This window comes from Dipodomys spectabilis, unplaced genomic scaffold, assembly GCF_019054845.1.
Source record: "Dipodomys spectabilis isolate Male_0828 unplaced genomic scaffold, ASM1905484v1 ptg000783l, whole genome shotgun sequence".
Taxonomy (NCBI): Eukaryota; Metazoa; Chordata; class Mammalia; order Rodentia; family Heteromyidae; genus Dipodomys; species Dipodomys spectabilis.
The window spans coordinates 16,949,721-16,977,243 of NW_024871460.1; the positions used below are offsets into that span (position 1 = coordinate 16,949,721).

The following is a 27,523-nucleotide window of genomic DNA, read 5'->3' on the forward strand; positions in this document are numbered from 1 at the left end:
TGTACATATACATAATGTACATGCAGCTGGTCTTCTTTCAGTTCTACATGGTTAGATTCATCCAAATAAAACTCAAAATTTATTAAAGGAAAAAAAATCTGAAGTAAACACATTGAGTCTTTGTTTTTGTCATGATTCCCTAAGCAATATAGTACAAATAGTTACATGCAAATACTTACAAATGCCACATCATTTTATATAAAGGACACGAGCACCCTCAGATTTAGGTAGCTATGAAACTACTGGAACCAATCAGGAGGGATGATGGTACTGTGTATATACTGTCTATGTATAGAATATATTGATAGTAAATAATGTATACATGATATGTAATACATTATTTATGTGTTTGCATTATTTATAATACTTTTTATGGAAATGCTACTCTTGTCCCACTTATGCATCTGCCATAAGTTTCCTTTTAGAATGACCTTAGTTCAGTAAAAATTCTGAGTTAATTTAGAGAATGTTTAATTAAATGATAGAGCAGGGCTTCTATGAATATGACAAAAATTCTGGAGTGTATGCATGAATAATTGAATTTACGGAACTGAGACTAATTTTGGAGTAACTACCCTGCTAGAAATAACATGAAATATGTTGGGCTCACTTCAAAAAGATGTTGAATTTTGTTACAAAACAAGTCATTTTGTGGCCTGATTCTCTTGTTGCTCTACATGGAAAAGCCTCAGAAATTTTTCTGGCCTATGTCACTCATCAGTTAATTGAACTTTATGCTGTGAATTTTCAAGAGGTTATGACTGTAATGATTTTGCTGACACAGATAAAAATAAGTAAAATATATAACCACCAGAATCTGCTTGGAAAGACGTGGGTGGTATGTTATAAAATATTACAAAAACCATACAACATGTGAATTTAGAGAGTAGTTGTTGGTGATCTGAGAACTTTTAATTCATTTGCTTTCAGAGATGGATAAAAACCTAGAAACAGGACTCTTTTTTCTATTCTTTCCTTGTTTTTTGTTTGTTTGTTTGTTTTTTTGGTCTGATGTATTTCTACTTTGTTTTCCAAATCTCTTTAGTGCCTCAGAAACTACTAAGGTAAAAGGATGGAAGAAAGGACAGGTCAATTCCAGGCAAGAACAACTCTTCATTGGCTGGATTAGAAATTGATATTCCAAAGATTTTATTAGAGATAGGGATCATCTACTTTAAAGGAAAACAGTTGACAGGTTTGGAAGGTCCAAATTGAGTACAATTCCACTGCTTTTCAGATTAAAAGAAAAACTGAAAAACAGAGGATGGCAGATCACAGATAAGCACCACATCCTAATGACTCCATGAACTACGAAGAAAACATGGCTGCAACAAGAGGTGGGTACATTAGTAAAATGATGGAGGATGCTAGTTAAACAATAGATAGTGAGTCGCTAGAGAAAATTGAAAAAATGTATTTTAAGTTATTTAGAAATAACTAAATAACTTTTAAGTTATTTAGAAATAACTTAAAGATAAAATCTTGCTTGGAGGAAGCTAAAACCACCCTGTGTTTTAGGAGCCAAGTTCTTTCTTGTTCTTTATTTATTTGGGCATTTAATTAGTAATTTCTAGGGCTTGAATTCAGACACTTGTTCTTGCTTGGCTTTTTTGCTCTATCACTTGAACCATGTCTCCAGATCAGCATTTTGCTGCCTAATTTAGAGATGGAGTGTCAGAGTTTTCTGTCTAACCTGGTTTCACGCAACAATTCTTCACATCTCAGCCTCCTGAGTAGTTAAGATTATAGGTGTGAGTCACCAGCGCCTAGCTACATTTATTTTTATTCAATCATCTATCTATCTATCTATCTATCCATCTATCTATCTATCATTTGTTCATTTAGTACTAATCATAGGATTTAAACTCAGGGCTTAGGGTACTATCCCTGAGCCTTTTAGATCAAGGATAGTGCTCTACTACTTGAGCTGCAGCTCTGCTTCCAGCTTTTTGGTAGTTAATTAGAGGTAAGAAGCTCATAGTTTCCTGCCTGGGCTGACTATAAACCAAAATCTTCCTATCTCAATACCCTGAGTTTCTAGGATTAGATACCATCAGCATGTGGTGCTGCATTTGTTCATTCATTCATTCATTTTCTGTTATACTTCACAAGGCCTCAGGCAAGAGGCACCCAGCAGACCACCTTGTGAACAAAGTATCAGCTCAGAGGGATAAGCTCAGGTCAGCTTAACATGCTAGATTGTCCTATGCAATGGCTCTTAGGAATGAAACTGATTTGTCTTGTTGACTTGCTTCTCTACCAGCATTTTTGCCTGAGTAGTGAAGCACAGATGCCAGTCAGAAGCTGATTGGTGGTGTAGGAAAGCCTTGTGGACTGAGTATATAAAATCAGAGTTCAAAGAGAAGGTAGATACAACAACAACATCAGAAGAAAAAGAAGGAAAAAATAGGAAAGGAATAGAAAAGAATTACAAGTGAAGTAAGCTAGGCCCAAAGAAATATAGGTCCCATGGTTTCCCTTATTTGCAATAACTAGTATATGTCTGAGACAAGCAGAAACAGTCAGATAAGTTGATGTTAGGTGAAATGAATCCCAAGATAAGGACTCAAATGTTGGTATAATTTGTGGAGGGGAAGGAAAAAAAAACAAATTGTTTAAATAGGGATACAGTTGGACCCATTGCAACAATGAGATGTACAAGTCGTTATGTCGAAAAACAAACTTTGGTGTGGGGGGTGGGGGACCTGAGATGGGGGGAGGTGGGAAGGGATGGTAAGGGCAAACAAAGGAGGAGGTTACAATGCTTGATAAGAAATGTACTCATGGAGCTGGGAAGGTGGCTCAGTGGTAGAGAGCTTGCCTTGCATGCATGAGGCCCTGGGTTCCATTCCTCAGCACCACATAAGCAAAAAGAAAAAAGCCAGAAGTGGCACTGTGGCTCAAGTGGTAGAGCGCTAGCCTTGAGCTGAAGAGCTGAAGGACAGCGCCCAGGCCCAGAGTTCAGGCCCCACGACCGGACCCCCCCCCCCCAAAAAAAAAGAAAAAAAATGTCCTCATTACCTTGCCCATGTAATTGTAACCCCTCTGTACAGTATTTTCACAATTGAAAAAAAAAGACTCTATTAAAGACTGAACTTAAGAATCATAGGTATAGACTAAGGAGAAGTGCTAACTAAAAGCATAGGGAACAATATCCAATAAAGTAATATCGCAGAAAAGTCCCAAATCTTGAGAAAGAAAAGTCTATCTGAGTATAGGTGGCCTTTAGATCTCCAAACAGATGAGACCAGAAGAGAACCCAAAAAGGAGCCTGAAATACATACTGGCAACCACAAATGGTGGGAAAAGTGGCGAACTATGTGGAGAAGAGTAAAACAAGAGCCCTGTCTCTACTGCTGTACCCGTATCAAATTCATAGTGAATCAACGACCTTAAGGTAACAGGAACTTTGAAACTACTGTTGAACACAGAATAAGTAATAACTTCCTGACTAAAACTCTAATAGATATAAGTAAAAAACAGAAGTAAAAATGAGGCCAGGGAGCTTAAGTGACAATTTCAAGTTCCCAGGCAGTGTCTGTGACAGAGTCAAGATCCCATCATGGCCCTTCTACTGCACTGAATTTGGAGAAGGACAGGACTGTAGGGCCCTGAAGGACGGGGGAAAAGAGGGAAGGTCAAGAACTGTTCTATAAATGGAAAAGTTCAGGAAAGCAGACATGTGAGGGCAATGAAGGTGACAGCTGGGACCAGATAAGGGAGGTTTTTAACCACCGGGAGGGCTCAGGCAGAGGGAATGTGAGAATACCATGAAAAACATATACAGCAGTCAGAGTGGAAGGGAGCTTGACTACCTGCCAGGGGACTAGCATTGAGAACTCCAGCTGGGAAAAGACGATGGAAGCCATCCTGTGCAAGGCAGCATGGGAGAAACTGTGTCAAAAATCTTGCTTCCAGAACACACAGGGAGCTAATCTGTGCCTCCGTTTCCTCATTTATAAATACAATAGCTTTATAACTTCCCTCATAGGGTTTTGGTGAGGCTTAAATGAAATGTCCTTTATGTAGTAACTAACAGTTCTCATGACACTTTTGGTAAAGAACTAAATCAATTCTGAAGACAATTTCCGTGGCTAAGCTGTCTGATAGCAGTACATAAATCAGAAATCAGAGCTTCCACTTTTTAAATTCTGAATTCCTTCATCTTGTCTTTTGTGCTTTGAAACATATTTATTTTCTTAAATATATTAATACTTCCTCCAACAAAACACAGCACACTTATTAGTTCAGTATAAACATGTTTCCATAATGGTTTGTTTTCTTTTAAATTTTGATTGATTTTTTCACCTTTTAATTGATATATCACATTTATACTGAGTGCATTGCTTGTTTTGAAAAAGCAAGACTTTCCATTTTCAGGTCATCAACCACTGACATCACAGACTGACTTTAAACCATATGAAATTACATATGACATTTAGAATTGAATAAATGTTCCGATTGCTTCTTTGTGTCTGGAGAAAATAGCATTTATTTTGACCTGATGTTATCTTTTCCCTTTTTCATCAAATAAGTCATACTTTTTATGACCTAAGAGCTTCTATCGTTCCTTATGATTCATTGATCAACCATGAAAGAACGAACCAATCAAAATGCTGAGACTGGGGTCACAATCAGTTCATGGTTCTGAGACAGTGGTAGTGGTGTCTTCAAAGAATCTGGGACTTCAAGAGATGACAACTTCTTCAGAGAGCTTTAACTCTTCAAATCTTGAGCTGAAATGACTTTACAAAGTCATGCAGCTACGTGGAAATAGAGAGGGATTCTTTTAATCTCCTTTTTTCCCCCTGACTTTAAGAATACCCATTGCATCATGTCTTGCATCAACTCGTGGATTTCTTTTTTTTCTTTTGCCAATCCTAGGGCTGCAACTCAGGGCCTGGACACTGTCCCTGAGCTTCTTTTGCTCAAGGCTAACATTCTACCACTAGAACCACAGAGCCACTGTCAGCTTTTTCTGTTTTTGTGGTACTGAGGTATGGAACCCAGGGGTTCATGCATGCTAGGCAAGCACTCTACCACTAAACCACCTTCCCAGCCCAACTCATGAATTTCTATAAAGTTTTTCTGCACAGTTGGGTGTTTGGTAAACTATAGTCTATAGACCAAAACTATCTTACCACTTGTTTTGTAAATACAGCTTAACTGGCATACAGTTATGCTCATTCATTTACTAGTTGTCTGTGATTACCTTCTTACTACAATGGTTTTGTATGAGTATAAAACCTAAAATACTTAGTATCTGGCCCTTCACAGAAAAAAGTGGTCAATTTCTATTGTATATCTAGTCTTAAACATCCTTCATTGCTGTTTTTACTGTTTTTCATAATATTGTAAACAACTGAAAAAAGAGGGTCTGAAACAGAATGGTGAGAAAGAAAAGGAAGAGCTTTCATTTGTTCATCTAATTGCGGATGGATCTACTTTACATACACACATATACATATACCTATACATACATATAAATAGATACATATATACATACATATGTATATCTTTATATGTATTCTAGTTAATCCTCAAAAAGATGCTATACGTTGGGTATTTTTTACCACAAAAATAAGAAAAATAAAGAGAAAGAAAATCCATCTTACCTATATTTATATCACTAATTTGTAGAATAAGGATTTGAATCTAGTCTGCCACACTAGAAAGCTGTTCTTTCTATCATAAGATTGTCTTAAAACCTGTGAAATGCATCTGATTGCCATCCCATAAAACTGAATAGTTTAAAAGTAATATTGACTTCAAGTTCTATTTAATAGTTAAGGCAGAAAATGTCTGACTTCTACGTCATCATGGGTTTTGCTGTGCTTGGGTGCCCGTTTAGAGAAGGGACTGCAGAAGATGAGGGCAATACACTTCTTGACAGGCAATTCTCATTTCTCATTACTAGAGAAACTTAATGGCTCAGCAACAAAGAGATGGAAATCCTATGTGTACATCCACACAATTAATTACAAAGAGGCCACCTAGATGTGTTTTTATTAAATCAACAATCCCTCATCTACAAGACTTGCTAAAAATCCTCTAAGGTAGTAGCTATCAAAGCTGCCTAATTGTCAAAGCACTCATAAAATTCATGGATTTTTGTTGTTGTTGGGTTTTTTTTATTCGTTTGTTTTCTAATCCTGGGCCTGGGTGATGTCCCTAAGCTCCTTTTGCTTAAGGCTAGCACTCTACCACTTGAGCTACAGCACTACTGCCAGCTTTTTCTGTGATTATTTGGAGATAAAAGTCTTACAGACTTTCCTGCCTAGGCTGGCTTTGAACCGCAGTCCTCAGATCTCAGCCTCCTGAGTAGCTAAGCTAGGGTTACAGGTTTAAGCCACCAGCACCTGGCTTCATAAAATTCTTTAGAACACAAAATTTCAGGGCCCTTTCCCCAAGGAAATTTAGTATGTCTAAATTTAGGTTTGGGGATCTGTAGCTTTATTTTCTTAACCTCCACAGGAGATTCTAAACATCAGTCAGCTTCTGGAACCTATACTCTAGAGAATGAATGAGTAGACAAGAGTCTTTGTCTCTGTCCTTCTACTATTGTCTAAGCCCAAGCTGTGATCCTGAGGCTGGGGGAAGGAGCAGGTACCTCACATGTGACACTGTGTATTTCCTCAGCATCCAGGAGCATCCAGCTCATTCTGTTTTTATTTCTGCCATTGTCTTTTTCATTTTCCTTTTGCTTTTGTACAAATTGCTCCAATGACAAATCCAATCCTGATTTTGACTGCTAAATACAAAAGTGAAATTCATAAACACTCAAGAATTCAGAAGATTAAAAAGCAATTGTCAGGGCTGGGAAGGTGGCTCAGTGGTAGAGCGCTTGCCTTGCATGTATGAGGTCCTTGGTTTGATTTCCCAGTACTGCATAAGCAAAAAGAAAAAAAAAAGCCGGAAGTGGTGCTGTGGCTCAAGTGGTAGAGCGTTATCCTTGAGCTGAAGAGCTGAGGGACAGTGACAAGGCCCAGAGTTCAGGCCTCACGACCGGACCCCCCCAAAAAAAATAATATAGTCAATGGTCTAAAAAGCAATTGTCCTCAGTATCCTATTATTTATCTCCCTTTCCCTTCCAGATTTTTAAATTGTCACCACAACTACTTCAGACTCAAATCAAAAAGGTCTTTGAAAGCTGGGCATTTGGAAGTCACGGACATTTATTCATTTAAATTCTTCCTATGTACAATGGCAGGGTTATTTAATTCTAATATATCAGGATTATCATTGTAGATACATAGCTACATTCAACCCCTCTCATTTTATCAGCCAACGCTTCTCTCTTCTACAATACAATTTAAGTAATTGCCTTCAAATGTATTTGCTATTTGTGAATCACTGTTACCCATTCCAGGTAAGAAAGCAAATTCTGATTTCCTTCCAGTGAGCTAGATGTGTTTTTTGTCTTAGGCAAGTTAAGGCAAAAAAATAACATGTGTGAAGACTAACATTTTCCATATTGTAATTATCATTGGTAAGAGAGAAAGCAGCAAACTTTGAATCTAAGGAGAGGAAAGATAATGTCTAAGATTCCAAGCAGAACAATAAAAGAGATATATCACTATGACAGTACTTAGAATTACTACATCATACTCTTAAAGAGACACTCAGTTCAGAGCAAAAATGGAGAACAGCACTTGAAAGATTCTGACAGAACACAGCCACAAAATTGGGATTCCTGACATGAGAAAAGGAGTTAGACTATAATACAATAGACTTTCACAGGCCATTAAAATTAAAGGTGAAAAAAAGAAGCTTTATGAAATTACCCGGGGCAAGATCTCTCTGCTTCTATAAGATTAACAGAGCGCATTGCACAATAGATGTCTCTAGGAATTAAACCCCTTTTCATTTAAATCTAAAGTAGATAAGCTGCAATTAAATAAGCATTTAACATCCAAGTTAGATTGGCCATAATGAGCAAGTCTGAATCCGGTTTTCAAGATCAAAATTGTGTTTTAGACAATGCCTTCTTGTCCTTTGTCCTTCCAGGGTGGAACCCTTCAGATTGAGGGCAATTGTGCCCAACAGAGAGAAATAGCAAGTTAGATGACCTGCTAAAAGCCATAGAAGACAAGCAATAGCTGCTTTTCAAAGGTAAAGTTGATTTCAAGGAAATGAAGACCTTCCATGCCTTTTCCACAGAGAGGAGGTGAACTGTGGTCTCATCACTTGTACTGAGAGGCAGGAGCTTAGCCCTCGGGAACTAACCCTGCCTGTCCCCTCGCCTTGACACCCCTAGTGTCATTTTATATTTTCATTTATTGACTAACATCAGTCTGACTCCCTGAGTGCATTGGAAGTGCTCTACAGATGGGAGCCACAGTGAATGTCTGCTTTATCAGCACCTTCTATGTGGTTCTGTTTACATGTTTTGATCTGGATGTTGGTATTGGTATTGGTTAGGTAAAATATGCTAATTGACTAATAGAAATCAGAAGCTCTAAAGCAACCAATTCCCTCTAAAAATTGACCCATGGGGTCACATACATACACATCCATGGGGGAAAAAAAAACATACATACACGAAGAACATAGAAGTCAGAGTCTCTGAGACTGAAGCTAGACCAGAGCAAGTTTCAGGACTCACTCCCCTCTGAACCCCCTACCACACACACATCCTAGGAATGATAACTTATGACCAGTTTGGGGACCAATGGTTAAGCAAGTTGATCTCTCCATCCTTAACTGACTTCTGCCAAATCAGTAGACACCAGGAACTCAATTTAAATTCTATCCAAAGGGAATGCTAAGGATAATATTAACCTCCTGGGATTTATCTGGCCTGTCCACACTTCATTTTCATATCTATAAAAGCAGAGATAATAGATTGTAGGGGATTAAAGATTGGGGGACTGATCAAGGGAAAAGGCATGACCTTGAAAGGTGCTAACTCAGTTGAGTGTAATCAGACAGCTCTTGGCCAGGATTAGGGAAGGGGGAGCTACCACTTGTGAGCTCCAGCCAGTAGAAAGCCATTAAAGGGGCTCTTTGGGGAAGGGGGTTTAAGGGCACTGTGTGTGTCCCTGGGACTCTGCTCATTGGCATGGCTGTAATGCCTGGGCAACAGAGCTCCTGGGGTTGCAGTGGCCATTGTCTTAGAACCAAGAAGGCTCTCCCTTATCCATTAATCAAAAGTAACTTTCCTCCCAATGACTCATTTCAGTTAGCCACATGATTAGGAACTATAAAACACAAAGGTGAAGACCCCACAGGAATCCTCTAGGTTTAATTAGAGGAAATATCAGGCAAATGCAAGGAGAAGGACATTTTACAAATTAGCCACAACACTCTAAAAGTGTCAAGATCACAAAAGAAAAAGAAAAACATAAGGGGTGTTCCTGATTGGATAGGAAACAACACAGTCCATTGTAAGTGACATTCTAGATTAGATAAATGACCCCCGTTGGTGGGGTCATTGAGTAAACTCGTTGGATTATGCATTTTTCAACCTTATTTTTGTGGTTTTGAGAGTTATACTATGATGGTGAGATGTGAACGTTTGGAGATGATGAAGAAGAGCAAAGGGCATGCTATTTTTGCAACTTTTTGTAAGTCTGCAAGTTTGCAGAATGAAAAGTGAAGAAATGAACAATTTTAGAATCTGGCACGGTGCTTCCACCTATAATCCCAGCTAGTCTGGAGATAAAGGATGAAGGATGGTTATCAGAGACCAATGCTGATGAAGAGTGTGTGTGAATAACTTCCTGAATAACAGGAAGAAAAAAAGGAAAAGAAAACAGCAAAAGGACTAGAGGTAAGTATGAGGCCCCAAGTTCAATTCTCAGTAACAGTAAAAATACTTTTCCCTCTCATTTTGTTATCCTAGAAATAATAGAAATAATATTAAAGGAGGTTTTTTTTCTCCTAGTTGTTTTGAGATAGTTAAAAGTGACAAAGAATCCAAGATGTGCATTTTCATACGTATGTTATAAGAAATGGATACACTTGGTCCCTAGGTCACCATGTCAGAAATCTCAGGCTGCTGAAGTTACTAGAAGAGACAATCAAAGAGATGCAGGTCAATGGAGTTGAAGGCCAATGGGAAGAAAAGCAATTGTAGGACTGAGAATAGCTAAGAAATGAAGTTACTAGAAGAGACAATCAAAGAGATGCAGGCCAATGGAGTTGAAGGCCAATGGGAAGAAAAGCAATTGTAAGACTGAGAATAGCTAAGAAATATATTTAAGAGGGCAGAGAAGGGGCAGGGGAGTTTAAAGATGTGTTGCCAGCTTTCTCATATATTTTGTCCTTGATATTTTCTGATGAGACTGCAGTAGATTTTTTAATTGTTATCTATTTATACTTCAAATAGTAACCTAGGCTGAAAGTCATCACTAAGAGGTCTGGGTACAGTCTTCTTACACTGTCACAGTCCAGATCATGTATTTTGTGGGGAGACAACTACAAAACCATTTACCCAGTAGCTCTTTGGTTGTTTGATGGGCAGTAGTTTGGCAGCATAACCAGGGAGGTAAAGTGGTTCTGAAAACTCAAACCCTTCTTCAGGCCTTGTGACTTTGCCTATTAGCAACCTGAATAGAAGTGCTGATGCAGGGGACTACTCAGTGTCTCTCATAGATTATCTTCAGCGGCATTGTTCCTGTGTTTCCTTCTAAGTATTGTCAGGACTGGAAACCAGAAATGAACCTGAAAAGGAGAGAATGAACAAATTAGTTCAAATGAATCTTACATAAACATTTCACCGTGGAGTTGCTAGTATAAGGGAAAACTGCAAAGACTTTGAAAAGAACAAAAATGCATATCCTTGAGGTTCTTCTCCAACTCTTGTTGGCTATGAAATAGTTTCCAGTTCTGTAAGTTGTCAAAAGCTGATAGGAATGATGCAAATGATTTTTGTTCCTGATATGCAAATAAATTTCACCCTGTACAGTGTGACTGATTCTCCCATCCATGCTTGAGGAAGGAGCCAACTTGCTATTTATTAAATAGATTTATTTTGATAACCCTTATGACCTGTATTTGTGTGTGCTTTGAATTATTCATTGAATGGGTTGCAAATTCCTACTTATCTTTCATTAAATGAAATGTAAAATAAAATATTTCATGTATGTATGTAAGAAATCAAGTTTTTGTATTTTATATATAGGCAGACATAAATATTTTTGTATACACACAAATGAACATATATATGTATATATGTATGTACACATATACCACTGGAGAATGAGTAAATCCCTTGAAATTTGTTATGTTGTAGATATTTTCTTCCATATGTTTTCTTTAGGCTTGACATGAAAAAGTTACTGGGCATTGTCCTTTAATAGTAAAATGAGAGCATCTTCTCAATAACTCTCAGCAGTTTAAAAGAATATACTTACTTGAAACCAACACTTTGAAGAATAGTTTGTAGAGTCCTATGGACCAGTATCCAAATCACAGTTTACTAAGAACCCTAGCCATCAACATTTGTAATTTCTTCCCAATGTCCTATGGACCGCTGAGCTATAAGTCCTGATGTAAAGTTGAAGAGTCCTGTGAAGCCCTCTTTCCCTTTGCCTTTCAAACCCAAGGTTAGCTTAATCAGAGGTGATAGCCCTCATCTTGACCTTACCTTTTTAAAATGGAGAGTCAGTTTCCTTTTGACTCCTTCTAGTGGCTGCTTTGATCTTCTCTTCAGTAACTTAGCATGTAAGTATTGGATGCGTTCCCTCTCCACACTGGGGTAGAAAGAGGCCGAAACCAAGACTTTAAGTTGCATCAGGATGGAGGACAACAGTCCCAGCAGTACCAATGTCACAAGAATGATGCTCAGAGGAAGCCAAGTCTTAGACAGAAGGAGCCTTGGTTTAGGGATGCAACTTGGTTCAAACACAGATATATTGAAAGAAGAACCATGGAGGGGGTCTTGAGTTCCTTGCTTCTAAAATGAGAGAGTAAAATGAATATCTATGTCATTTTCCATGCAGTTTCTGTCTTTCTCAATAGTTATTTTACACAACCTGGCATTTACCTTCAGATATGCAGGAAACCTTGACTAAAGAAATTTTTTGCTTTTTTTTTTGGGGGGGGGGAGGAGGTGCTTCATGATTGTGGCAAAAGTAAAAGGATGAGTCTCATCCCATGCCAATGTTCTCCACAACGGGTTTGTGGAGACATAGGATCCATTGACAGAAGTGTATCAGATATGTTTGTTGAGGATGTGAGGGCGATCTGGCTGGAACATCTGTCACCCCATTGATCTCCAGGGTTGATTCGGCTGATCTGGATGGCTAGGCGGGTGTCCCCTTCCTCCCACACCGCTCCATGAGTGTCCCTCCCCAAGCTGTGCGCTCAGTCGAAGAGGACAACCATCCTCAATAGAGGAGGACCAGTATACGAGTAGCTGCGCTCCCCTGCTAGAACCTCCAAACAAGCTCTCAATATATGTTTGTTGAAAACTCTGAGAAGGCAGAGAAATCTGATTAGCCTAACAATTGTGGCTGCAGAACCCATTTTCATGGGATATTTGTTTCTATATTTAGGGTGCAGGGAGCTAATGACAAGAGTCAGCCCAACTGGGACAGAGACTTAGCTAGTCATCTAGCCCCTTAAGATACATATCTCTCAAGTTAGGGCAAACTTCCCCTCAGCAGACCACAAGGTCACAAAAGTGTTGAGGCACTAAGCCATGTTTTAAACCAACCATCTAGACCTTTGGAAGATACTCTTCCTATCTAGTGTACCATATGGCTCTTTAGATTTGATATGCTAACCCTCATATCCACTTTGCCAAGACTAAAATCCTGTGTAAGGTGGTTTTTACAATCGAGCATGGGAAGGGGGGAGGCCCAAGCTACGTGGGAGGCAGAGCAGGAGGATTGGAGTTAAGGCTGGCCAAGGCCAAAGTACAAGACCCTCACTGAAAAGACAAACTAAGAGCAAAAGATTTGAGTGTATGTTTCAAGAAGTCATCCAGTTACCTAACAAACACAGACCGAGTTCAGTTTCTAGGACTGAAGAATAAAGAAAAGAACATTTTCCCATTTCTCTTGGATGTTCAGAAGGGTACAACCCTTTCCATTTGAAGACAAGAGAAAAAAAAATCTAATTACCCTCCACAGAGGGCAGAAGATGACATTGAGCCACCCAGTCCTACCACCCATAAGAGTAGTGTTTGCTGATTCAGCTCTTTCTTTCCCCTGACCTGGGAAAGTCATTTAATCTCTCAGTGGATTTGTTTTCTAATTTGGTAAAGCAGGAATTAATGGACCAGATCCTGCCCATGAATAAACTACTCCCAGTGTAAATTAAACACCTTGGGGATGGAGCATTAACCTTACAGACTGGAGTACTTAGTAAGTTATTATCACCCTAGTGCCACAGGGCCCAGGGGCTAGGCAGAAGTAAAGGACTTCTCCAAAACAAACAAACAAACAACAAAACTGCATCCAGGACCCAGACCTACTACCAAGCATCAAATCACATCTGTGCCAGAGCAGTGAGAAACAGTTGTGTTATGTCTTTTCTTCTCTTATTAAAAAAGACAATCCATCTACAATTAAATGAAGATTTCAGTCCCCAGAGCAAAAGCATGCACTCTTTTTTAATACTATTGGAGAAACAAACACATCGATTGAGTCAGTGATGAGCAATTCTGCAATAAGAAAGCGGCGGGTGTTCAGTCTGGGAAGAAGTTTATTTGGTCTCGAAATCTAACTGGGGAATTTGCAGTTGGGAGTCAGAGCTTCAGAAAGATTGAGTCAACATTTTCAGTATGGGACTGGGTGATGGTAATGTGGAAGACAAATTCACTCTCTCATAATGCCAAGCAATATACCACATTGTACCCCTAGAGATTTAAAATGCATTCACTTCTGTTAAGTAAACGATTTACTGAGATAATATTGAGTAACAGAGGGAGGGTAGGATCTGGTGTCAGATAGTCCCTGGAAAGGTAATGCAGTTAAGTACTGGACACCTTGGGAGGCTCTCAGTAAGTAGAAACTAGGGCTATTTTTACTTAACTGTGCCCACCAATATAGCCAGCTCCACTTGGATCGTTTCCCATCGTTTTTATTTAAAACATTGATCTAAAACTGTATGCAAGCGGGAGAGAAATATTGGCCAAACCTTGAGCCAATGTTTCTCTACCTGCTTGACTTCTCCTGTGCAAATCTGTGGCAACAAAGAAAGCCAGAAGCCTCCCAAGGGCACCCTGGGCTGAGGCAGAGCACTGCAAGTCACGTGGAAGGACACTGGCTGCTGGTGGCAGTCACCCAGGCACCACAATAGAGTTTAGGAGGCAATCCCACAAGTCTCAGACTCAAACCTAATGACTCCCCACCACCCTATGGTCATTATGTGCACACAGGATGGCCTTCCCCGCAGATAAGCTCCCCACAATGGGGTTATTGCAGTCTGGACATCATTACATCCCCAGTACCTTGCAGTGCCCAGAGAGAGTGTGCCGGAAGTTGTCACAGGAAAGCTTTCAGCTTTCAGAAGAAAGCAGAACCGGCTTTTCTCCCCCCAGAGGGTATTCAGAAAAGAAAAAAAAAAGCATACATGAATAATAAGTATTGGATTCAAGACAAATAAATGACAGAGAAGGGATTTGAAGAGGACCAGGGAGAGTTGGCATGGAGACAGGAAAAGAGAAGATAGGAGGAGAATAAGGGGAAGGGTCCCCTGCCACCCCTAAGATCAGGCATGCCTGGGATTCTTGTCCAGCTTCATTTGAAACACTGCTTCCATTATCCACCCTGCTCCAAATAACTAGAGCAACAGGATGCCTGTAATTGACTGAATTCTTCTGGGACAGCAGAGAGCTCAAAGTAATCAACGCTGAGAAGCAGCCCAGGATTAGGGAGGCAGGAGCTGGGGGACTGGATCTGCTGAGCCAGAAGCAAGTGGGAGGAAAAACATGAAGGGAGCAGGAGAATTTGAGGGCCTGAGAGAGAAAGAGAAATGGAGGCTGGTTTTCAAAGGAGTGCTTACTGACAACATGGCTACTGTTTTCTCTCTGTGATTTTGGCAGCAGCCGGATAAAGATCAGAGCAAATTACACACCCAGGTATAGCTGTTCCTGTTTTCACCAGCCCAGACAGTGTACTTTGCCCTGATTTTTTGTCACACATGAACACATATACATTTTGTTTGGTTCAACTTCATCATTATTGGAGTTTTAAAAAACAAGAAAGGCGACTAGGTGGCAGGCTGTAATTCTAGCTACTCAGGAGACTGAGATCTGAGGATCAAGGTTCAAAGCCAGCTCTAACAGGAAAGTCTATGAGACTCTTTTTTCCGATTAACCACCAAAAAGACAGAAGTAGAGGTGTTGCTCAAGTGGTAGAGCACTAGCTATGAGTATAAGTTCAAGAACAGTACCTCAACCCTGAGTTTAAGACCCAGAACTGGCACACACATAAAATAAAAAGAAAAGAAGAAAAAAGAAAGGCAAGTGTCTGACAGTATCCAGAGCCTCTGAAATGTCAACATAATCACAAATTTCCACAGGAAAAAATGGAAAAGGAAAGCTAAAAGATGAGATGAGTAAAATCCTCAAGTCAACTCTGCTGGTACATGGCAGAAGCATCAAGCAAGCTAGATTCCTTAAGACACAGGGAGTACCCACTCAGAGAAAGACACTGTCTGGCTACTGAAGGTTTTCCATAGACGCATCTGATGATTTGTCTTTGTTCTTTGGGTCATGTATTAGAACAGAGGTTCTCGGGGCTGGGAAGGTGGCTCAGTGGTAGAGCGCTTGCCTTACATGCATGAGGCCCTGGGTTTGATTCCTCAGCACCACATAAGCAGAAAAAGCCAGAAGTGGTGCTGTGGTTCAAGTGGTAGAGCGCTAGCCTTGAGCTGAACTGCTGAGGGACAGTGCCCAGGCCCACGACCAAAAAAAAATAAAGAACAGAGGTTCTCAATCCTCATTGCACAGTAGTGTTACTTCTAATACTCATCAACCATAATAAGGACAGAAAGAGTGTTCTCATCCAGCCAAGCTGCTCCAAGACCACAAAAGTCTGAGAGTGAGAGGAAATCAAGCCCCAAATCCCAGACTCATGCCAGATTCTACTTGAGAATAAAGTTGATGTTTAACAAGACATCCAGTCCTACATTTCAGTGCTGACTACAGAAAACTAAAAAACAGTCCCTTAAAAATATAAGATCCTGGAGGAGTTCCGGGAAGATGGCGGAGGAGAAGCTGGAATCTGAACAAGCTCTTGCATAGAAAACAGTTTCAGAGTTCCAGTGAACAGTCCCAAGCCAGAGAATCACACCAAGCGTGCCATCACAGGACAGAGAGTTAGTCAAGAGAGGGGAAGCCAAGCAGACACATCTGAGCAGCTGCCGCTGCGGCGGCAGGGTCGCAGCGGCGACCACCGCCGCGGAGGCATACCTGAGACGCAGTCCGGGACGAAGGAGCCAGACGCAGCAGACGAGCGGATTCTACTCAACACCAGCAAGAACCGACAAGGAGCGGACAACTTCATCCTGCACTTTGCAGACCAGAGACGACCCGAGATCCATGACTCCGCGTGAGTAGAAGCCCCACTTCCTCACTCCTCTGGGAGCAGAGGAGGGAAGGCCACCCCTCCCCCCACCAGCACCGGTGATCTCCATCTTGGATACCGACAAAGCTCGGAGGAGCGGCTAGCTCCAGCTCAGGCCTTGGAATAGAGCTAGTCATTTGGCAGGTCACAGGAACTTGGCGGCGAGGTGACCTCACAGACTCAGTTCCATCCAGGGAGGGGTCGCCCAGCTCAGGCACCAGCCATTGGAGTGGCTCTCCTCGCTGGGTGGCCAGAGCCAGAGGCTGCCCCTCCCTCTAGCAGCCACCACAATCAATTGAAAAACAGAAACCCTGAGAATGGCTCCAGGCTGGGTGCTGTGAGTTTTTTTTCACAAAATAGCCCCAGGGAAAAGCTACTTTTCGTTGAAAGGCCTCAACTCTACCCAGAACCTAGCCTCATCACTGCATCCCCCTCTTTTGTGATTCTCAAAGCAGATCACCCTCCCAGTAAACTAACCTGGGAGGGGGATCTCAAAATCTTGGGTAAAGCAGAGCATTTTTCTGCCTGTTCCAACAAACTGACTTAAGAAACCAATCAAGCCACAGGACCTCAAGCTGACCAGAGACTCCAACCAGACTCTGGTTACAGACAAAAGGGAGATACAGGACTCTTCCCACCCCTCCCAAAAAAAAAAAAAAAAAAAAAAATCAAAGAACTTTTTTTTTCTTCTTCTTCTTTTCTTTTTTTCTTTTTCTTGTTTTGTTTTTTTTTTCATTTTTTGTTACCTTATATATATATAAAAAATTTTTTTTGCTTTTCTAAAACTTTTATTAATCTTTAATTTTTGCCTCTTCTGAAAAAATAATTGTTTTCCATTAACTTTTTTTTTTTTCTTCTCCTCTTATAATTTTTATTTTAGGAATACGTGAATGTGTGTTTTCTTTTCTTTTCTTGTCTTCTTTCTCTTTTTCTTTCATTCTTAATTATCTTTTTGTTTTTTTTTCTAGCTCTACTGAACTTCTGATCTTTTCTTCTCACTTTCCTATCCTTTCCATCTTTTCCTCTTTGTTCATCTTTATGTGACTTAACTCTCGTCCTGCACATCCTCAGATAAACCCGTAGTTAACCAGTAGACCCTATCCCCCATTGTGTACACACTTAATCCACAAACTTATTACTCAATTCAAAACCTCTGAGACTTAAATTCACTAATAGCAGTACTTTATACCTATATAATATTTTAAGCATTTTTTTAAAGTTTTTCTCATCTCCTCTATGTCCCTCCCTTTCTCTCAACATATTCATATTCCTCTATAAATAGATGGTCTTTTAATCTCTAAAATAACATTAATTTTTACGTTTCTATTTTTTTTCTGGTCTCTTTTCATTCCCCTTTCCCTTTCTTCTTTTTCTCTCTCTCTCTACTTACATCCTACCCAACCTATTTCCTGCATTGTGATTAGGACATAGTTAACTCTCCCTGTGCCTCCCCACACCAATCTATTCCTATTTTTTACCCACATCTCTTCCTAACCCTAATAATTTCTGGCTTTCCAAATTCTTCTCTGCGGTTCGAAGTCCTTTAACATATAGTTGTTTGATGTCGAATAGATGGATCTGTTGAACTAGATTGTATCTGTAGACTATTGACTGTACAAATGCAAACTTTGGTTGATGGTTGCCTTAAGATAGTGTTCTAGCACAAAACTGGTGCTATCTTCATCTCAAATGGGCAGAGTAAGCCGGAAAAACACAAGAAAAATGGCAAATTCGGGTATCTCAATTCCCAATCCTGATAATCAGGGGTTAGAACAGATAATGAATAATCCAGAGGAGAGTTCCCAAACAGCTCTACAAACACTGCTGGCAAACATGATAAATGAAAAGTTTGACAACGTACAAAGGACTCTGTATGAGCGTGATAGGGAGAGAGAGGAGGCATCCCAGAAGTTTATACAGGAATATCATAAGCGTGAGGAAGCTACTCAAAAACTGATACAGGATTTGCGTGAACAACTTGAGAATACTCAAAGAGAAAGGGAGGAATAGCGTGAGCAGGCTGAGAACACTCAAAGAGATCTGCAGGAATCCCACGAACGGGAGGAAGCAAATCAAAGAGTAATACAGGAATTGAGAGACCAGGTAGAGAACACACAAAGATCACTAAAGGCATTCATGGAATCCATTAACAAAGAGCTGAAGGAAGTCAGGGAGACCACAAAGGGAATGCTGAATGGAACCCAACAGAAGGAATGGGAGCCCAAAGAAACCATAACCAATCAACTAAGCGATTTGAGGACAAACACTGAACACCAAATTAAGGAAGTAAAGAAATTCATACAAGACCTAAAACAGAGCTTCAACAAAGAACTTGAAGCCATCAAAGCTGACCAACTAGAAGGAAAAGAGATAAAAAACAAAGTAGAGAGTCTTGACAGCAGGTTAGACCATGCAGAAGATCGAATCTCAGGGATTGAAGACAGCCTAGATATTATAGAGAAAGAACATACAACCATACAAGACAAGTCCAAGAAATATGATAGATCTATCCAACACCTGGAAGACACCATCAGAAGGCCTAATCTAAGGATAATGGGTGTAGAGGAACACCTAGAAACAGAAGTTAATGGTCTAGGAAATCTGTTTAACAGGATCCTAGTAGAGAACTTCCCAAACATGCAAAAAGATAGGCCTGTCCAGATACAAGAAGCCTTTAGAACCCCAAATAGACCAGACCAGAATAGGACATCCCACCGTCACATTATAATCCACACAGGATCAACTCAGAACAAGGAAAAGATCCTTAAAGCTGTCAGGGAGAAAAGGGTAATCACTTATAAAGGGAAACCAATTAGAATCACCTCAGATTTCTCAGCAGAGACAATCAAAGCAAGAAGAGCCTGGAATGATGTATGCCATGCCCTAAAAACAAACAACTATCAACCAAGAATACTGTACCCAGCTAAACTCTCCTTCATAACTGAAGGCCAAATAAAAACCTTCCATAGCAAAGAAAAATTGAAACAATACATCTCCACCAAACCAGCCCTACAAAAGATTCTTAAAGATGTCCTACACATAGAAAACCAACAAGACCGCAATAAAGGCCAAGAAACTGCACCCAAACTGAGAATCCAAGAACCATAGGAAGAACCCAGTTTTCGCAGCCCCCAAGAAGGTAGATAACATGGCAGGAACTCCCAAATACCTCTCAGTCCTATCTCTTAATGTTAACGGACTGAACTCTCCAATCAAGCGACATAGACTGTCTAGTTGGATTAAAAAACAAGACCCTTCCATCTGCTGCCTGCAGGAGTCACATCTTGCCCATAAAAACAAACACATTTTCAATGTTAAAGGCTGGAACAAAATCTACCAAGCAAACGGACCGCATAAACAGGCGGGAGTTGCAATCCTAATATCAGATAAAATAGACTTCAAATTAAAATTCATGAAAAGAGATAAAGAAGGTCGCTACATACTAATTAAAGGATCTCTCCTTCAGGAGGATATTACAATTCTAAATATCTATTCGCCAAACAATGGAGCACCCAAATTTATCAAAGAAACACTACTTTCCCTCAAATCCCATATAGATCCAAAGACATTAATCGTTGGGGATTTTAACACACCACTCTCCCCACTAGATAGATCAACTCGGCAAAAACTCAACAGAGAAACCGCAGATCTAAACAGCTGCATAGATCAACTAGACTTAACAGACATTTACCGAACATTTCACCCAGCAGCATCAGAATACACGTTTTTCTCAGCAGCACATGGAACGTTTTCTAAAATAGACCACATTTTAGGCCACAAAGCAAACTTGTCTAAATTCAGAAACATTGAAGTTATACCTTGCATTCTCTCTGACCACAAGGGAATAAAGTTAGAACTCAACATCAAAAGCCACCAAAGAAAGTCCGGTATCACATGGAGGCTGAACAACACACTGCTGAATCATGAGTGGGTCATGGAAGAGATTAGAAAGGAAATTCAAATGTTCATGCTATTCAACAAAAATGAACACACAAAATACCAGCTCCTCTGGGACACAGCAAAGGCAGTACTCAGAGGCAAGTTTATAGCTCTGAGCTCCTACATCAACAAATTGGAGAGATCTGAAACTAACAATTTAATGACACACCTAAACCTCCTTGAAAAAGAGCAGCAAGATAAACCCCAATCCAGTAGACGGAAAGAAATAATCAAAATTAAATCAGAATTAAATGAATTAGAATCCAAAAAAACTATAGAAAGAATCAACAAAACAAAGAGTTGGTTCTTCAAAAAACTTAACAAAATTGACAGACCCTTAGCAAATCTTATCAGAAAAAGAAGAGAACACACCCAAATTAATAAACTCAGAGATGAGAATGGAAACATCACCACGGAAACAAGCAAGATTCAGAACATTATAAGGGAATACTTCTCAAAACTTTATGCTAATAAGTTTGAGAACTTGACAGAAATGGACCTCTTCCTAGCAAATATTGACATGCCAAAACTAAACCAAGATGAGGTAAACTATCTTAACAGGCCCATATCAAGCATTGAAATAGAAACAGCAATAAGAGACCTCCCAGCTAAGAAAAGTCCAGGACCAGATGGTTTTACAGCGGAATTTTACAAGGCCTTCAAAGCAGAGCTCACACCAATTCTCCTCCAACTCTTCAATGAAATTGAAAGAGAAAGCTCACTACCGAACACATTCTATGAAGCCATCATAACCCTCATCCCAAAACCAGGCAGGGACTCATCAAAGAAAGAGAACTATAGACCCATTTCTTTGATGAACATTGATGCAAAACTTCTCAACAAAATTTTGGCCAATCGACTTCAACAATTCATCCAAAAAATCATACACCACGATCAAACAGGATTCATTTCAGGGATGCAAAGCTGGTTCAATATACGCAAATCAATTAATATTATTCATCACATCAACAGGAGCAAGAATAAGAACCACATGGTTATCTCAATAGACGCAGAAAAAGCATTCGACAAGATCCAACACCCCTTTATGATGAAGGTTTTGGAAAAATTAGGAATCCATGGAACATTCCTCAATACAATAAAGGCTGTATATGACAAACCTACAGCCAGCATTATACTCAATGGTGAAAAACTAAAGCCATTTCCTCTTAACTCAGGAACAAGACAAGGATGCCCACTCTCTCCACTTCTCTTCAATCTAGTATTAGAATGCCTAGCTACAGCAATAAGACAAGATGCAGACATAAAGGGGATCCAAATAGGGAAAGAAGAAATAAAACTCTCCCTCTTTGCAGATGACATGATCTTGTATTTAAAGAATCCCATAGACTCCACTCCCAAATTACTCAAGCTGATTCAAAACTTTGGCAAAGTAGCAGGTTATAAAATTAACCCCCAAAAATCAATGGCTTTTCTGTATGCCAACAATGAGAAAAGTGTGGCTGAAATTAGGAAAGCAACTCCATTTGTAATAGCCCCACAAAAAATAAAATACCTAGGAATTAACTAAAGAAGTGAAGGACCTCTATGATGAAAACTTTAAAATCTTGAAAAAGGAAATCAACACAGAACTTAAAAAATGGCAAAACCTCCCATGCTCCTGGATTGGAAAGATTAACATCGTGAAAATGGCAATACTTCCCAAGGCTATCTACAAATTCAACGCAATACCTATCAAAATTCCACCCTCATTCTTCAAGGAAATAGAAGAGGCAATCCAAAAATTCATATGGAACAATAAAAGACCCCGAATAGCAAAAACGCTCCTCAACGGAAAGAACACTGCTGGAGGAATATCAATACCAAATTTCAAACTCTACTATAAAGCCATAGTAATCAAAACAGCTTGGTATTGGCATAAGAACAGACCTCAGGACCAATGGAATAGAATTGAAAACCCAGAAATGAACCTACAGACCTATAGCCATCTAATCTTCGATAAGGGAGCTAAAACAATAGAATGGAAGACAGACAGCCTCTTCAGTAAATGGTGCTGGCAAAATTGGTTAACTACATGTAGAAAACTAAAGCTAGATCCTTATATATCACCCTGCACCAGAATCAACTCCAAATGGATCAAAGACCTTGAACTCAAAGCAGACACTCTGAAAACATTACAGGATGGAATAGGAGAAACCCTGGGTCTCCTTGGCTCAGGCCAAAATTTTCTGAATAGAGACCCGGAAACACAACAAATCAAAGAAAGGCTGGACAAATGGGATTGTATAAGGTTGCAGAGCTTCTGCAGGGCAAATGACATAGCTAGCAAGATCAATAGAAAGCCCACGGACTGGGAGAAGATCTTTACTAGCCATACAACGGACAAGGGTCTCATATCTAAAATATACTTGGAACTCAAAAAATTAAACCACCCAACAACAAATCCTCAAAGAAACAACTGCCCAATAAGTAAGTGGGCGAAAGACTTAAAGAGAAGCTTCTCTGAAGAAGAAAGAAGGATGGCCAATAGACACATGAAGAAATGTTCAACATCCCTAGCCATAAAAGAAATGCAAATCAAAACAACATTGAGATATCACCTCACTCCAGTTAGAACAGCAAAAATCAAGAACTCTAACAACAACAGATGCTGGAGGGGATGTGGACAGAAAGGAACCTTACTTCATTGTTGGTGGGAATGTAAACTTGTTCAACCACTTTGGAAAGCAGTATGGAGGTTCCTCAAAAGACTCCACATAGAGCTCCCCAACGACCCAGCAATCCCACTTTTGGGCATTTACCCAAATGATCACAAACAAGGCCACACTAAAGCTACCAGCACAACTATGTTTATTGCAGCATTATTTACCATAGCTAAGACATGGAACCAACCCAGATGCCCCTCAGTAGATGAATGGATCAAGAAAATGTGGTATATATACACAATGGAATTCTATGCCTCCATCAGAAAGAATGACATTTCCCCATTTGTTAGGAAATGGAAAGGCTTGGAAAAAATTATATTAAGTGAAGTAAGCCAGGCCCAAAGAAACATAGGTCCCATGGTTTCCCTTATTTGCAATATCTAGTATAGGTATGAGTCAAGCGGAAAAAGTCAGATAATGTGATGTTAGGAAAACAAAACCTCAAATATGTATTTTAATGTTTTTGTTTCTTTCATGCATGTGTTTCTAACGCATTTATAAGATTATTTCCTTGTTGCTTTGTATGTCCCTCCCCCACAGTGTAACCCCCGCTTTCACTATATTTGATGTCAGTATAACATGTGGAGGAGATGGGGACAAACAAGTCGTTTAAGGATTCAGGTGGACCTGTTGCAACAATGAGAAGTACAAAATGTCATGTCAAAACCAGCTTTACAATGTCGGTGGGGGGGGGGGGGGAGGGGGGGTACGATTGGTTGGGAGGGAGGGGGGAGGCCGGGAAGGGAGGTGAAGGGTAAACAAAGGAGGAGGCTGCAATGCTTGGTAAGAAATGTATGCATTATCCTGCCCATGTAATTGTAACCCCTCTGTACAGTATGTTCTCAAATAAAATAAAATAAAATTTAAAAAAAAAAAATATATAAGATCCTAATCTGTTGCACTTGAGTTAGTTTATTTGGGAAAGGGGTTTCAATAGCTAGAATTAAATAAAAGATCGAGAGAGGGGCTAGGAGAGAAATAATTCTACTGAGCCTTAATGTGACCACATGCATGGTTGAAGGACACAGAAAAAGATTTTTCCTCATGTAGTGGTTATATGGAGATAAAAGTAGAGATAGGAGTGGTGCAGCCACAAGCCAGACCTCACCAGAAGCCAGAAGAGGCCAAGGAAATTCTCTCCTAGCATTGAAAAAAGAACAGGCCCTTGCCAATAACACTTTGATTTCCACCCAATGATACTGATATTTCAGACTTAGACCCAGAACTATAACAGAATAAATTACTCCTTTAAGTTACCCAACTTGTGATCATTGGTTACATCGGTAATTGGAAACCAACACAGAATTATACGCTAACATCAGGATTTCAAGTCAATTCACATCTGTTGGGCTTCAGGCAATATGCTAAGTACCAGAGACCCAAAGGTGAATAAGACACTGCCTCAAGAGGCTCCAGATCTTTTAGAAGAACCACCAGCAAATAACCTCAATACAACATGAGAATTGCCTGAGAGCCCCTACCTCTCCTTGTAGTTTCAAGTGAATCTGAAGCCCCGGCAAACCTTGGAACTGTTTGCTCACTGAGAAAATGAGCCGATACAACAGATAATCCACGGCCGCAAACAGCACCCAGATGTAGAGATGGGCAAGGATTGGGAGAAGAAACAAACCCAGATTTCTCCTTTCTTTAGGAGACAGCCGTAAAGACGGAGTAACAACGTATTTCTTCCTCTCCTTCTGGTTGAGTGGGAGGACTCTGGGCCTCTGCTGATCTCTCTCTTTTTCATCAAACTTAACAAATTGTCTGGTGATATAGATGTTTTCATACTTCCGACCACGAGGTCCCAGATAGCGCTTCATGAAAAGGCCGGTGCTGAGTGTGATTAGCAGAAGCCCAGCAAAGGTGAGTAGCTTCTGACCCAGGGAGGACCACATCTCTGTCATGGTTATCATGTGATACAAGGCACTCAGGACTTCCCCTTTAGTACTGTTTAGCTGTGCCTCCAGAGCCTGAATTGGACTGAAAAGAGAGACCACCAGGGTTTGGTTCCAAGAAACAAGGTCATCAAAGAGATTCAGCGGCGTGGCAAGTCCGTACACCCACTGAATGGCTTCAATGTATTTTTTCAGAAGTGGAAAATGAATAGTAAAGTTCTTTGCCCTTAGGTTGCATGTCATGCATTCCAAAAGACCTTTAAAGTTGTGAAAAATATTTTCAACATGTCCAAAGATCACTATCCCTGTGCCAGCTGCCATCAAAGCATTCCTGCCTTCACGGAGGCCACAAGAGAGAAAAAGGAGAAGAATGAAACAGCGCGCATGCTTGGAGGAGCTCAGCAGAGCACACAGGATCACCCAGGAGGTGGAGAATGCTATAGGGGATAGCAGAAGCCAGTAGAAGGCCACAGAGAGGAGGCTCACTGAAATGAAAGCCATGAAGCAGCAGACCACCAGATGCTGGGTAAGGCCCATCCATCCTGGGCTTCTCGGAAGCACATAAATTCTCCAAAGATTTAGGAAGACATCAGTGGCTGAGGTCCAGGTGCCCATGTTCCCTTTTTCCCTAGAAATGAAAAAGAAACCAAGGTTAGGATTTGCTTAAGGCCCAGGTGGTAAACTGCAAAACGTGGTCATAAATCTTTACCTATCCCTCTGTCTTTCCCCCTTCCAGGAGGATTTCACAGATTGTTTTTCCAATCAAGAGAGGAGAGAATAGAATCTATCATGAGGTGGGAGGTGCTTTTCCATTCCTTGAAGCTGAGTTGGCTGTGCACTACTTGGGCCAATAGAATATGGCAGCCATGAACATATGCCAGGCCTGAGGCTGAGACTCACTCCTGCATGCTCTCCACTGCCATGTTAACAGCCGTGTAACAAATTACTACCAACTCAGAGGTTCAAATAAATACTTATTTATTCTCACAATCCTGGAGTTCAAAAGTCTAAAATGGCCTCACGGGGCTGGGCTGTGTTCCTTCTGGGGACCATCCATTTGTTTCTTCTTTTGGGGGAGGGGTCCGGTCGTGGGGCCTGAACTCTGGGCCTGGGCGCTGTCCCTCAGCTCTTCAGCTCAAGGCTAGTGCTCTACCACTTGAGTCACAGTACCACTTCCAGCTTTTTCTGCTTATGTGGTGCTGAATAATCAAACCCAGGGCCTCATGCATGCAAGGCAAGCACTCTGCCACTGAGCCACCTTCCAAGCCCTCCATTTGTTTCTTGCTCCCAGCTTCAAGATGAGGTCCACATTTTCTGGACCACAGACTCTCCTTCCTCTCTCTGAAAGCCAGCAAGTTTGCATCATTCCTTCTCTCTGACCTCTTCTCTCCCTACCTCTTCACAATGCCACTGATGATTTGTTTCCCCCCTCAAGAGTCTTGGTGATTACTTTTGGGCCCACCCAGATAATCCAGGACAATCTTCTGATCTCCAAAGCCTTGATTTAATCACATCTGCAAAGTCATTCTTATCATGTAAGACAATAGAGGTTCTGAGAATTAGGGGCTGCACAGCTTTGGGGAATATTGGTCAGTCTCTCATGCCAGGTGGGATTTCTGGTTCATGAACAACACATAACCAGTGAGTTCCACCAACTGAGCCAATGATCACCCAATTCCCAGGCTTGTGAGACAGGCTATCCTAGACCAGCCAGTCCCCAGATAGCCCACCAGCCGATCACAGACCATGAGGTCTAACAAATGTACCTGTCCTTTAGGCTGTAATTGTTTGTTCACAAAGGCAACAATACTGTATCATGAGCACTAATAGTTGAAATAAACCTTAGGCTGATGGATAGGCTAAAATTTCAATAAACTGCATTATGTAAGAGTGTTCTTTAATAGTCATCTGTTTTCTTGTGCTCTAATTTTACAGACCAGAAAGCACACCAAGGGCATCCAAACTTAAATGTGGAACTGGATTGAGGCCATTGTATCTCTGCTCGGCCACCGTGACTTCTTCCTCCTCTGCCTTGTCAGTGCCGTTCTATCGAGAAAATCTCACAGGGAAAGTAAGAATATTTTCATCCCTGAGGTAATCATCCTTTCCCTTTTCCCCAGATCTGGAATAATTACAATGAAGGTGCTGTAAGGGTGCTGCTGCCCTGTTAGCCACACAGATTTCAGTCTGTGATGTACACGGAGAGATGAGTTCATCTGGAATATTATAAATCTGAGGGTTTTTTCCCTCTCTTGATTGACATGGAAATGCCTAATGAGCATTAAGCCATATGTACAGGATTTTAATGAGGACATTGATCAATTTTAAACAGTCTTAAATAAATCTCTTCTCACATCATACATAATGGAGCTGGATGTATGAAATGGCTTAGTACTGTTTGAAGCAGTGAGTTTTGTCATCCTGTGAGAGATGTATCTGAGTGTTGGCTAAAGGGCATGAACTGCACAACCTGAGGTGAAAAGAAGTCATTCTCTTCCTGTGTTCA

General features: G+C 40.4%; 1 protein-coding gene across 3 annotated transcripts; it reads right to left on the bottom strand.

Moving 5' to 3' along the window:
* Positions 1–10,376: 10,376 nt before the first annotated feature.
* LOC122102447 (dendrocyte expressed seven transmembrane protein) lies at positions 10,377–25,632 on the bottom strand. Of its 3 annotated transcripts, none has more exons than XM_042673169.1 (3): positions 24,606–25,632; positions 11,591–11,733; positions 10,377–10,665 (listed from the first exon to the last, which is right to left on the bottom strand). In XM_042673169.1, the coding sequence occupies exons 1-3, from the start codon at positions 25,630–25,632 to the stop codon at positions 10,591–10,593; spliced, it is 1,245 nt and encodes a 414-aa protein (XP_042529103.1). In that variant the 3' UTR covers positions 10,377–10,590. The 3 variants fall into 3 exon arrangements, with proteins under 3 accessions (XP_042529103.1, XP_042529102.1, XP_042529101.1); XM_042673168.1 differs by having other exon boundaries at positions 11,591–11,896; positions 24,604–25,632; XM_042673167.1 differs by having other exon boundaries at positions 11,591–11,899; positions 24,604–25,632.
* Positions 25,633–27,523: the final 1,891 nt, after the last annotated feature.